The 13,432-nt window shown below is 34.8% G+C and overlaps 1 protein-coding gene across 1 annotated transcript in view; it reads right to left on the bottom strand.

The window, feature by feature from the left end:
* Positions 1–8,433: 8,433 nt before the first annotated feature.
* The window catches only part of LOC113093351 (collagen alpha-1(XII) chain-like), a 70,143-nt gene continuing 65,144 nt past the window's right edge, over positions 8,434–13,432 (bottom strand). The window contains 2 exon segments of the mRNA XM_026259175.1: positions 8,434–9,282; positions 12,480–12,650. Coding sequence (XP_026114960.1) covers positions 9,161–9,282; positions 12,480–12,650 — 293 coding nt within the window. The 3' untranslated portion in view covers positions 8,434–9,160.

Consider the following 13,432-nt stretch of genomic DNA (forward strand, 5'->3'; position numbering starts at 1 on the left):
TTCTCCTGTAGTCTACACTGAACACATAGAGCGCCCTCTCGCGGCTGGAGACGGTAATGTTTTCTCTTGGTTCTTGGTTCTAAATAAACGCGACTTCTAGTCCAGTGCGACTTATATATGTTTTTTTCCTCATCATGACGTATTTTTGGACTGATGCGACTTATACTCAGTTGCGACTTATAGTCCGAAAAATACGGTAAACAACATTAACAAGCTTACTGTTCAAAAACTTCTGACTGGTAGTATAGGCAACTTTAATTTTTCTCTAATTTCAAAATTTTTCTTTTAATTGGCTTAAAAATCTATAACTATTGGACGATAACAAATAATAATGATTTGTTTATATACTACAAACACGGTTTATCACATAATTAGGTAGAAGAGTTTCTATAGTGTAATAAATGCTATGTCAATCAGCACTGCATTGTTCATATACTTTATTTATCACCTGCTGGAGATGACTTGAAAAACCATATATTGTCGTAATTGTATATTAATGTGTTCGTGTTTCCAAAAGTTTCTGTTTTTATGTGAAAATAACTTTTTTCATACAGCGATAGCTGGACGCTTTTGCCCATATTAGGAATTTCCTTATATGACTTTCTGCGCAAGAGCGCCCTCTGGCTTTGAGTATGAATGTAACGCACACTGCTCCGTGATGTTCATCTCGCCTTATTCTGGGTCCGAATAAAACACCAGATCATGCGCAGACTATTCTGTTTCTTTTAGTTTAAATCAATATTTATTCACACCTTTATTATATATATATCCGAGTCCTGATCGGGAGGTAACATCCGATTCCGATCAAGTCTGAAACCACGTGATCGGGCCAGATTTCCGATCCCGTGATCGGATCTGGACATCCTCATTAAAAAAATCAAAGTAATCCACACCATCCACCAGTCCATCAATTAACATTAACATCAAGCTGTGTTTATAAAAAACAAATCCATCATTAAGAAGTTTTTAACTTCAAACTGCTGACCTGTACTGTACTTAGTCCTCTATATACAATATTGCTTCCTCCAGTGAAATAGTTGTCTAGTCTGAATCAGGAGAGATATGCAGATCAATCACTGTTTGCAATCCAGAAATGATTCTAAACAAATTTGTTAGTGAATTTTGATGTGAGAGGACAACAGAGGATGGACGTTTTCACTGGAGGAAGTGTTATTATGAATTATAGACTTGCATTTTGGCTAAGAAATAACAGTTTTGATGTTAAAATGTTTTAATGGTTGATTTGTTTCTTACAAACACACAGCTTTTCACTTCAAAAGACATTAACTGATGGACTGGAGTGGATTATTGTGATGTTTTTATCAGCTGTTTGGACTCTTCATGGTGTTGCTAGAACATTGTTCTGTGGTTGATGTCTAATCACTTAAAAAGCATAATTTGAGCTATCAACTGATCTGTAGCATTGCCAAAGTTTAATTTAACCCTAAGTATGTGTAATAGTAATAGTGATCCTTTCCTTAATGAGCACCACTTGCAATATGCAGCAGACTGGAAGGAGCTTTGAAGATGTTCTTGTTCTTCCACAGCTGGAATCATCCAGAACGAAGAAGGGCTGCTGAATCAGTCAAACTGCAAGACTTCAAGCTTATAGCTCCTCATAACCAGAGTAAACAAATTCATAAAAACATTATGCCGTGACATTTAGGGAAAGTGACACGCAATTGAAAACATTTGGCTCAATCATGCGTCTTTTCATTTTCAAGACAATGTGTGCCAGTCTCATATCAAATCAGACAGACACATGGGCTTTATTATGAGTCACTTGATTCAATCAAAGCGGGTCAGTTGTTTATTCACATATGGGAGCTGACATCTCATCCCAATTGTATTTCACAGTAAATGGACAGATACATGTTCCAAGATGAATGATTAGGGGGTTAAAAAATCATGGATTGTGATTCAAACAAATGCCTTTGTTTATGGGTCCTAATAAGTTAAACCTATTCAGTAGGTTAAAAAGATGCACCTAAGGCAGATTTTAATGGCTCAAGTGGAACTCAGATTATTATTAGTGCATTAAGGAAAAGCTTCAGATTCTGTCTAAATAAAATCTTAGCTATTAGAATATATTACAGCTAAATACATAATGTCTGCTAATTCAATAAACGCCTCAGCAAATTATGCCACTAATTGAGTATGCACTTAGCATTCTTTAGAACGTCTGCTCTGCATAAGATAAGCAAGCTCATGAACTTCCAGTGAAATGTAATTTGATGTTGATGTATACAGTATGTATATATGTAGAGACTCTTGAGACCCTCACTGAATCCTCTTCTGCCTTATTCTGGTCAGAAACTCCAAAACAGATTAATTGCAAAACTGTAAATAATGATAGTGGCATTAACATGCGGCATCAGTTGCCATTTCAACTCTCTAGTTTTTGCACGTCTTGCTTTTGGATTTATTTTAAAATGACTATCAGAACAAATTTTACATGTTTTACTGTCATTTATAGCAATGATTGCCAAGTCCGCTTATAATATGCAGCTTTGGGCTTCTTTTTTTGTAAAGTTGCGTGTTAAAATTCTGCCACGTGTTGCAGTTTTATGGGCTTATTTAAAAAAAATATAGTTGCTTTTTAGGAAAATCTGACAAGCAACATTGTTTCTTTATGAATTTAATGCACTGACTGAAACTCCACACAGCTAATAGCCAATCAGTGCAATATTAGACTTTGTTGCAGTTTGCAGATTTTTGTAAAATAACTTATTTTTTTGCTTTTCAAATAAAAATGTTGAAAGCTCATTTACTGGTAATAAATAATATAGATGATAATAATAAACAGATAATAGGCTATTGGGCATGTTTTTGAAGCTGCGGTAGCTTGTTTGATCATTTGGGTAATTTTTTACACTTGTTTTTTTCATTCTTGAAACAGTATGCATAGACGTTTGGTAAACAAAAACTTTCCTCAACAAAAGTCAACTTACATGCTAAAGTTTAAGATTTGTTTAAGTCGCTACGACATCTTTCATTCTCTATGCTCGCGTTTTTTTGTAAATGGCTCCGACATGTCCCAGATGTTCTGACACACAACAGAGAGGGTCTCCGGCAGGTCTACTTAATGAAAAGTCCAAAACTGCATAGAGAGGAAATGAGCCTTGAGTGAGTTCATTTGGACTGAAGGACACAGACCACCCTGATCTGCCAAACACCTTTAGCTGCTCAAGGTTTGTTCTTACAGCACAAAAACTCTCATCAAACCATCGTGCCTTCTTCAGACTGTGTGTTATTATGTCACAGAGCGGTTTTCAGGATTTGAAATGTTAAAACACTGACACTTCTTTCTAAATACTAAAACTGTCTTCTTTTAGGCATCTTCCAGTTTCAAAAGTTAGTGAACAGCATTTGTCGATTACCACAAAAAATAATTTCAGATCAACTGGACATTGCAATATTCATTAAAACACGCACTGTTAACTTACAAACGACAGTTTTTTTAAACAATGACATTGAACTTATCAAAAGTGACATTTATGATGTTGCATTTCTATTTCAACTGTACATTTAAACTTTCTATGCATCGAAGAATCCTGAAAAGAAGGAGACTAACAGTTTGAATGGCTGATATTTTTAACAGTGTGTTAATTATGAGTTAACCCTTCTGCGATTGAAGTCAGGAATACATTTTCTCCGCAATACGTTTCAAGGGAATTTTTCATCAGTTTCATAAGGTCTACACAATAATTTGATTACTATGCCATTGCAAACACACAATTGAACAAAGTATGTATTAACATTGCTGGAAATGTTTGATGAGATCAGTGTTTGTTTTACATTAAAGTGCTATTTTAATGCAGATGTGGTTTTTGTAATGTTATAATATATATTTATTGCACAACAGTGCAACCCCTTCATTTCAAACCCTTTTCATTTATTTAAATCATAGGCTTTTATGGTTAAATAATCACATTTGGTTAGCTACATATTGTGCTATCCTACTTTAAAATAGCCACAAAAGACACTTCAACCTTTTCCATTTGACCTGATAATGTCAACAACCTTACCAAGCAGCTTTATAATAGATCTCCATAATTCAACTTCCCCAAAAAAGCCTTTTGTGTTTAAATACTTTTTCCTACTTGCTTTGACTAACTATTGACTCTAAGAATGATCTCAGATGATGTCATGCTTGAGATATAGAACTGAGAGGAAAGTGTCTATGACTGAATTAAAAATGCCGTCCACCTCCAATCAGCTCTCACTGAGTCCAAGCATTTCATTCATCTTTGGTCTTGTTCTCGTATGTCGGTAAGGATATCAGGATATTAATTTCTGCAGACAAGCACACACTGAAACTAATTGGAGCGGTTAGACCCCCTTCTGCTGCGCGAGCACCAAGAGCTGCCAGATTCCTACTGCTTACTTTCCATGAAGTCATGTTTGGGCATCACATCAATATGAGTTTCAGCACAGCGATGAAGAAGCTGAAAAGAACAGTGTTGGGTTTTTTCTCGTCGATACCCCTCTGGTTTTTGGAGGCAGTCATCAGTGAGTGTTGAAAACTCCCTGCAGGAGGCTTGAGCTCTTTCTTCAGCTCGGTGATGTTCCAGGGTGTATCTGAACAATGTGCTCACGTTAAACCCAAATGGGCCGTGATGAGCCCGGTTAGCTTTCATAATCTATTCATACCATTGGCGGTTTGTTCACTGACGGTTGCCACTTTGTTTTCAACAACGTTTCAGCCAAAAATCACAATTATATTTTACTTAAAATTTTCTGAACCCAGTGACCAGTAAAGCTGAAGCCTACAAACGATCAACATAATATTTTATATTTCAAGAAAAACACTTACCGAAGTGATAAATCATGTTAAATTGCAATGATCAAGAAGGTTTTTGAAGAATGTTTGTTTCCAGAATCTTTACCTTCTCTGTTACTCAGTGGAGGAATGATCTTCCCAAGCCTCGGAAACATCTCAGATCTCATCTTTTGAGAAACGTTTATTTGTTCATCTCAATCATCATCGTATTGCATTGTATTATATGTTTCAAAACTACAGAGCTTTGATCATAAAATGAAGCATTACTCTTAAATCTTATCTTACTAAAACATATTATTTGGATATGTAGAGTGGCAACTGATATTTAAATGCATATTATGTAAGTATGTGCTATACTTTTATGAACTCACTGGCTTCCATTATGAATTATCAAAATTTCATCTTACTTCTTGGCCATATTTTATTATAGTAAAAGTACAAGTTTTTTAGCAAATGGTTTACCATTTGTATTTAGTTTTCTAACAAATTCCATGGTTAGACAATGGTTAGTTTAGCAAAACCATGGTTAATTTGTGGTTATAGTGGTTTAACAATATAGCAACCATTATATTTGGATTTAGACAGGATATATCTATGCCAAATTCTGACCCTACACTCTTAGAAAAAAGGGTTCATTGGGGTTCTATATAGAACCATAAGGTTTTTTACTCAACTCCAAAGAATATTTTATGCTAAAAAGGTTCTATAATGACAAGAAAGAACACTTTTGGCACAAAGGTACTTTAGGCTATTATTCATTCATATATTACATTATTCTGCAACATTTTGTATTTGTAATTAAATTATTGTTTAATATCACAACTTAATATCACACTCAAATCTAGATAAAAAAAATTAATCTATGCCCACCTCTAGTTTATAGGCTATATTTATTTATTAACTGTTGTTGACAGTGTCACTTTTTATCCTTTTAGCTGCTAGCTGCTTGTAGCTGAGTGATTGATCTTAAGAGATATGCAATGACAATAAAACGAACTCTCGAGCTGACGCAAATGACTCTCGAACCCGCTACGAACTCCCGAACTGACTCAAATGATTCGCGAACCCACTCCGAACTCCTGAACTGATTCAAATGATCCGCGAAGCCGCTTTGAACTCCCGAACTGACTCACCCCGCTCCGAACTCCCGAACTGACTCAAATGATTCGCGAACCCTAGCCAGTGAATTGGCCCTTTCCACTGTGGTAAAAAATGGTCAGTCACATCCCTAATTGTTTGGAAGAAAGTATGCAAGATTCTAAGTTATTTCACAAATAATTTATATGTTTTTCCAACTTGCAGGAACCAGTAAAGCCAACTCTGACTATAGTTTTTCATGAAGCTTCAAACCTCCTCCATGAAAAAAGAGCCAGCATCAATATGGAGGGTGTCAACATTGTGAGCGCAGAAATGGATGTTTTTTTTCTTTGCCACTTATTTCATATTCAGTGTGAAATACCACAAGCACATCACTCACATGATGAATTTTGTTGAGCAATACCTGTTTAAACTCTCCAGAAGCCAAAAAAACCCTGTCTGTCCCAGTGCTCAAAATGTATAATCAATTATCATAATACGTTGATATTTCGTGAATAGTGCTAATGTAAATGTGTAAATATGAGGCGTTTGATGTTATTCTGAAATGCTGATCTGAATTTGAATCTGTAATTACAATTCTTTATGAGTGATATTAATGTAAATTTGTAGATTTTAAGTACTTGATATTCTAAAATGTTGATCTGAATTTTAATCTATGTATTCACATTCTTTATGAGCGATATTAATATGAATTTGTAGATTTGAAGTACTTCTATATCTGTATATTTCCATTGTGAGTTATATTAATATGAATTTGTAGTTTTGAGATACTTGATGTTGTTCTAACCCTGATGGGAATTTAGATGAATCTGTATATTTGCATTATTTATTAGTGATAGATTAATGTAGTTTTATAATGGACTTATTTTGTAATACGTAACTCTATAACTCTATTTTATGTAACTCTATTTTCATTATTTATGAGATTTTTTAAATGGTTGGTGTTTTAATGTTGATTTGTACATTTAAAGCCTTGAATATTTGAAATTACAGTAGCTTTCTTTCTGTAATAGTAATTATTTTTGTTAATATAAATTAATGACTAGTTCTATGCACTTTGGGTGTGCTTTTTTCAGTATTCATGGGTGACTTTTTAATGTGAATTACATTTTTACATTTTAGGGTCTTGATGTTTGCAAATTATATGAAATATTTAATTCAGAAAGGACAAAAGAAATAATCATGAATGAACCCCTAAAAGGTTCCATATAAAACTTTTTACTGGTTACTGGTTCGTTTGATCGAACCCTTAAAAAGGGTTCTATATAGAACCTTTTAGGGGTTCCAAATACGTAGCGCCTGATAGAACCTTTTAAGGTTCTATATAGAACCTTTTCTTCTAAGAGTGTACCATCTGAATGTTGCAGCAGAAATGGAGACTCATAATTGGTCGATTATGTATATTGCCTGCATGCTATTGGTCGAACTATCTTTCAATCATTACCTTCAGAAAGTATGAAAACCCTACAGGAATACAACGCGAAAACACCGTCATTTTAGGTAATTTAGAGAAGAGGACGTATGATGACCCTAGTTTAAGCATTTAACAAATTTCAGGTCTGGTGAGCATCATAATGTGTGTCGGTAGGCTGAAGTGACTTTATAGTTTTGATGCCGTCAGGGGTCCCGCTGCATTCCTCTCGATGACATGTTTGGACGGACTTCAAACGCATTCGTTACCAAACACTGCAGTACGCCGTCAGATCCCTCAACCTTTCAAATTTAATTCCTGACCTGCATTGCTGGAAGCTGCTCACAGTTATGAGACGCTTCTCTGAATCAGGGAATTTATCTGGATCTTGGACACATGTGTCTGAACAACATTAAATGTGGGCTATTATGCAACAGTTTTGGTGATAAATCAATGAAGCCCCTAATAGAAGCTTCCAGTCCATTTTGAAGTGGTTCCTTATGGGAGAAAAAGACTTCGTACACATGCATTTAATATTAGTCATGTGAAATTTAGTACCCGGATTACAATGGCTGCAAGGGTAAAATCTGCTCCTTAAAATATGAAGCACATGCTTAATTTGCTCAAAATTCTACGAATCTATGGTCTGGGTGGAAAACAAGCTGTATTGGTCACAGGAAATAAAGGCAAAAATCACAATGCATGCAAGTGTGCCCCATTGTGTTGACCTTTTTTTCTCTATACATTTTTGCAATTAATTGAGTCAAACAACCTCTGATTCAAATGACCAATGGCAGATGGAGGGAGTGTTTGAAAACCATTAAATATATATATATATATATATATATATATATATATATATATATATATATATATATATATATAAACATTTCATTTTGAAACAGTAAAGTTGGGGTGGGTCAAATAAAAGCCAATAAACTATAACTTTGGCTTGAAAGCAATGAAGGCACTCTAGATTCTTTCAGCTTAAATTTAGATTTCACACATGGGCTAAAAGCCTGCTTTTGATTTTGTAAGCAATTTAATCATAGTTTGGGTGTTAAATTCTTTATCAAATGACACTAGCAATAAAATGTAAATCTTATGCAAGGTTCTACTTATACAAAAATGGCACACTTAATATTTTCAGTAGTTTTATTGAAAAATGCCTCCTCTGTTTCAGAAATAAATAAGAAAATAAGGCTGTGGAATTCACAATGTGCAGTTACAAACATGAAGCAGCAATACTATATATATATAGTCTTGCACGCAAATGCCCAAACTGCATTTGATACTGATAAAACAACAATTACAACAACTATATTCTGAATTACAAAAGGGAAAAACAACTACAAATGAAAATTAAAAACAAAAACATACTAAATATACACCACAGACATGCAATCCCACCTTTGGTAAAAATCAACTGTGAGGTTAAATCAAACATTCATCCAACATGATCAATATCGGATTTATAATATTGTGATGGAGGGCATGTTTTACTGCAGATGTTAACAAAAAAACAACAACAAAAAGACAATCTCTCAGGTGAATGAAGACAGTAATGAATAATAATGTGGATTGGTACATAAGTGATGAATGGTGAATATGCAGATGACTGGAAGAGGCAATGATCTTTGAAAACACTTCAATGTAATAAATTATCAAACACCTTTCACTTGCACGCTACGATGTGTGACATGTCATTGATTCCAACCGTACACAAATTCAATGCTATTTTACAAGCGATGGAGTACAGAAATAAGCTTTGAGGATATAATATTATGAGATTCAAGGGTCTGATCAGCTGAACTCACAAACAAATAACATGATCCAATGAACCCCCGCCTCCCAGCCTTTTTATTTTTTTACCACGCTTTCCTTTCAGATCCCGTCTCTGGCAGCGACCTCTTGCGGCGTTGGTTTGATGAAATCTCAAAGTCTTCTTCTGGGATTGGGACTATTTGCTCGGCATCAGGTGGATACTGTTCTGCTTGGAGATACGGCAGTGGCCAATTGAGTCACTCAACAAGCAAAATGCAAATGTTACCTTCCTCTATGTGGCTACAGTAAGTGCAAAGGGTTAGAAAGTGCTTATTGATGAATTGTAAATGGGTCAGTGCTTTATTTACTCTACTGTGCAAAAGTCTTAGGCCACTAGTATTTTCACCAACAAAAAATGGTTTAAGTCAGTTATTTCTATCAGTTGTTAAAATGTCACTGGATTATTACAATGAATGAACGGCAAGAGGAATGTTTAGCAAAATATAGAAATAGATACACTAAAGCAAAATACAGAAATAGACTTAAAAGCATTTTTTATTGGTGAAAATAATAGTGGCCTAATATTTTGCACAGCAGGATCCAAAAGCCTGAAAATTCAAGTAAAAATGCTTCCAAATTGCATCAGCAAAACAATTTGATTGTTAATCTACCTAGATGAAAGATCTTCAACTTTTTATTTTTATTTTCCTACAAATCACACAAGGTCATTGGTTCCCATCCACTGCACATGTTGACAACATAAATTACTTGAATTCAATCTGACCAATTTTGGATTAATTCATAAATAATGTCAAATAGCCTACATAAAACTTTAGCAACCATGATCTTCAAAATCTCAAAACATTGATTCAATGAGGTTTCAGACTTTTGGACCCCAGTGTTTGAATATAGGGTTAATTCAGGATAACTGGACCATTTTTCCCAGTCATCTCAAATGGCAAAAAGTAATCTGTTGTAACTGAATTTATCCTATATTCACAGACATTGTAAAATTTCTATTAAAACTAGTTTACATGCTAAAGAATAATATTAACGTGTAAATTGAAATCAAGAACTCAACCATATGCCCATTCAGATATTCATCTAAACCCTTACTAACAGCCAAATGAAAGAGAAATGATCTTTGCTGATACAGAAATGAACCTTTAGGAAATGATACTGGCAAGATGAGTGTGTACATACATAGATACTAAAAGAGAAAAGAAAAGAAACCTCCAGGGTCCAATGTACAAAAAGAAACTGGCCCTGAGCAAAGGTCTGTGAGATCACTTAAGGCACGAAGTAAAACAAGAGGCACTGGTGTCGGCATTCAGCAAGCAGTTGAATTCAAGCTCACTACAAGGGTTAAAACTATTGCTTTTTAGTGGACTGGGATTCACTTACTAGGCATGATTAGTTTATGTCCAGATAAACAACGACTCTTGGAGTTAACATGCTATATGACAGTTGTTTTGGCTACAGATCCACCTGGTTAGTATTTGTTGTGGCTGCTGGGGTGTTTTGGTCATGCGTCTCCAGCCGACTGCAGATTGTTTTGGGTTGTTTTGGCTGCCGTCACTGATGCCCGTGGCTGTGAGTTGTTGTTAGTACCCATCCGCAGATTTGTTTGCTTTTATTCAATAGTGTTCGCTTAATCATCTCCGTGGTTGGTTATCCGCACAGAGCCCAATAACATGTGATTTTCTCAGGATTTCAAAGTGTAAGCAGCACAGGTGCTTTAGAAAGTTTATGAACCTGGAACAGGTCAAAGAGGGGGTTAGAATTCTTTGCCAGACAAATCACAAACTGAAAATCAGCTTTTGATACTGTGATACCGAGAAGGTGAGAATCCGGAGCATGTTTCATTCCAAAATCAAAATAATATATATATTTTTTTATTGTATTGTGCATGAAAATGAGAGAAAATTATGCTTATTTATAGGACAATTATTTATTCTTAAGTCATTCTTTTTTGTGTAGAAAGACTGTCCTAGTCATAATATGTATGCAATTGCAATGTCAATGCAAACTGACGCTTTAAAAAGGATGAAACAATTTAATAAAAGTAGTCCACATGTCATACGAGAGCTTTGTTCAAAGAAAAACCTGAAAACTGAATTTTTAAAGAACTTTTAAAGAGTTTTTAAAGAATCACTCTTTTAAGTCAGATATTTTTAATGAATAATATGAATCTGTGTTTACAAAACATTAGTTTGATTCTCAATTCAGCATACAGACTCAATCACTGACTTGAAAGAACAACTTTGACTCATGGAAGAACAACTTGGGTCAAATTTTGGTCTGTGTCTCACATAAAGTTAGCATATGGTTTTTAAAGACTGTTTTGTGCATTACAGAAATTGGAATAAATGTTCTAAATATCTTTACAGATTTTTAGATTTAAAAACATCATAATTGAGAAGTAATAGGCTATTTTCTGTCCTGTTTTGCCCCCCTCATCAGAACGCTCTGTCTGAATAGACGTGATAGATTGTAGACTCGGAAGTAAACTCAGTTGTGTGTGTCTGACAACTACAGCCTTCATAGATGGATGCTGCTGTGATTTAGGTTTAAAACTCATAAATAGTACATATCAAAGGATCTATAATAACAAATAAATAGTGAGCACATAATAAAAAGAGTTACTCACACTTGTGAGTGCGAGATTACTGTCAGATCCAGTATAGTCAGCACAGCATTGTCTTTTAGTTTCAATCTTTCTAAAAATTGTGCTTTGTTTTTAAACTAATCTGCTGTAAAATGAAGTCAACAAAGGACCAAGTTCTTACTGATATCTTTTTGCTGCTCTATTTACACTACATGCATGAATTGGTGGGCGGGGCTAAACAGGCAGTGATGTAGAATTAGTGGGCGGGGCTAAACAGGCAGTGATGTAGAAGCAGGTGTTGACCTTTTTCTGTGGAGGCGGGGTTTAGACACACTATTACATCATAAAGTGGTTCATTCCTTAAGCTGTCCTTTTGGCAGATCGAGTTCAATATAAGCTGTTTTTAAACAATGTTTTTACAGTAAAATTGCATCTTATATGTCAAAAGATCAAGGGAATTTTGATTCCTCAGTTAAAGACCCCTTTAAAAAAATATCACAACAGAATACAATTATTTTAAATTGTAATAATATTTTACAATATTACAGGTTTTACTGTATTTTGGTAAAATAAATGCAGCCTTGGTGAGCAGAAGAGACTTCTTTCAAAAAGATTATTTTGATTTTGGAGTGAAACATGACTTACGCATGTTCCTGATGAGGTTTGATGAGATTCACCCATGATAATCTGCATTACTTTGCAGCATCTGGCTACATCATCTACTGCTCAGTTCATGCACTGCGTTATACTACACATGCTATTAATGTGATTTCTACTGACATGCAATGGGGACAGCTAGAGCATGAGAGACGTACCTCTGTAACCCTGTCCATTATACGGGATACCGACACACTGAGAGGAGTCACAGTAGCCAGGTGGGCCGGGGGGACCGCTGACACCGCTGACACCGTTGCGACCGGGAGGACCGCGGCTGCCCGGAGGGCCAGTTGAACCAGGAGACCCGACTCTGGACTCACCAGGTGGGCCTACAGAATCAGGAAAAATACCGTCTCAGAAAACAACCTTTAAATGTGACATAAATAGAAGCTTAAAAGAGAATTAACTTTCAGAAGTATCATCTATATATAATAATAATAATACAGTTTTGCGACATTTTTTTTCTTTTTCCAAACAGGGGACTTAAAATTAAATTTCAGAAATATTATCAATTTGACTCCAGTGTTACTGCTGGATGAGAACTGAATTTGATAATAACACTATTGCCTTCATTTCATAATTAAAAGACTTTTGCGTTATTGACAGTTGTAGAACTTGACTAAATCATTGTTGAATTCAAGTTATCTGTTCAAAATATGTATGTATTTTTTCAACTTTTTAATTGCATATTTTTTGGTGCAGAAGTTAAACATACAGTACATTTCATGTTTTAAGCAACATTAGCATCACTAAACAGAATTGTATGAACAATGACTGTTTTCCAACAGGTTTCTGTCTACAAAACCTGTACTGCACTAACAAGAAAATTAACTTTCAGAAATATGATCAATTTGACTGCACTACTGCTGGATGAGAATTTTTTTACAACAACATTATTTTCTTTGATAGAGCTGTATTTAGTTCCTCCATAAAGTTCCTCATTAATGAAGAACTTTTGCAACATTAATATTGTTATTGGAAAAAAAAAAAGATTCTAGCCAGATTCTGCTATTTTCCTGTTTATTTCTGTGCTATTTTGAAAAAAATCTGTACTGTATAAAGCACATTATAAAAGAATTTGATTTGACTTGAACTGACAAAGTTTCTTTGA

The sequence above is a fragment of the Carassius auratus genome, unplaced genomic scaffold (genome assembly GCF_003368295.1).
Source record: "Carassius auratus strain Wakin unplaced genomic scaffold, ASM336829v1 scaf_tig00214968, whole genome shotgun sequence".
NCBI lineage: Eukaryota > Metazoa > Chordata > Actinopteri > Cypriniformes > Cyprinidae > Carassius > Carassius auratus.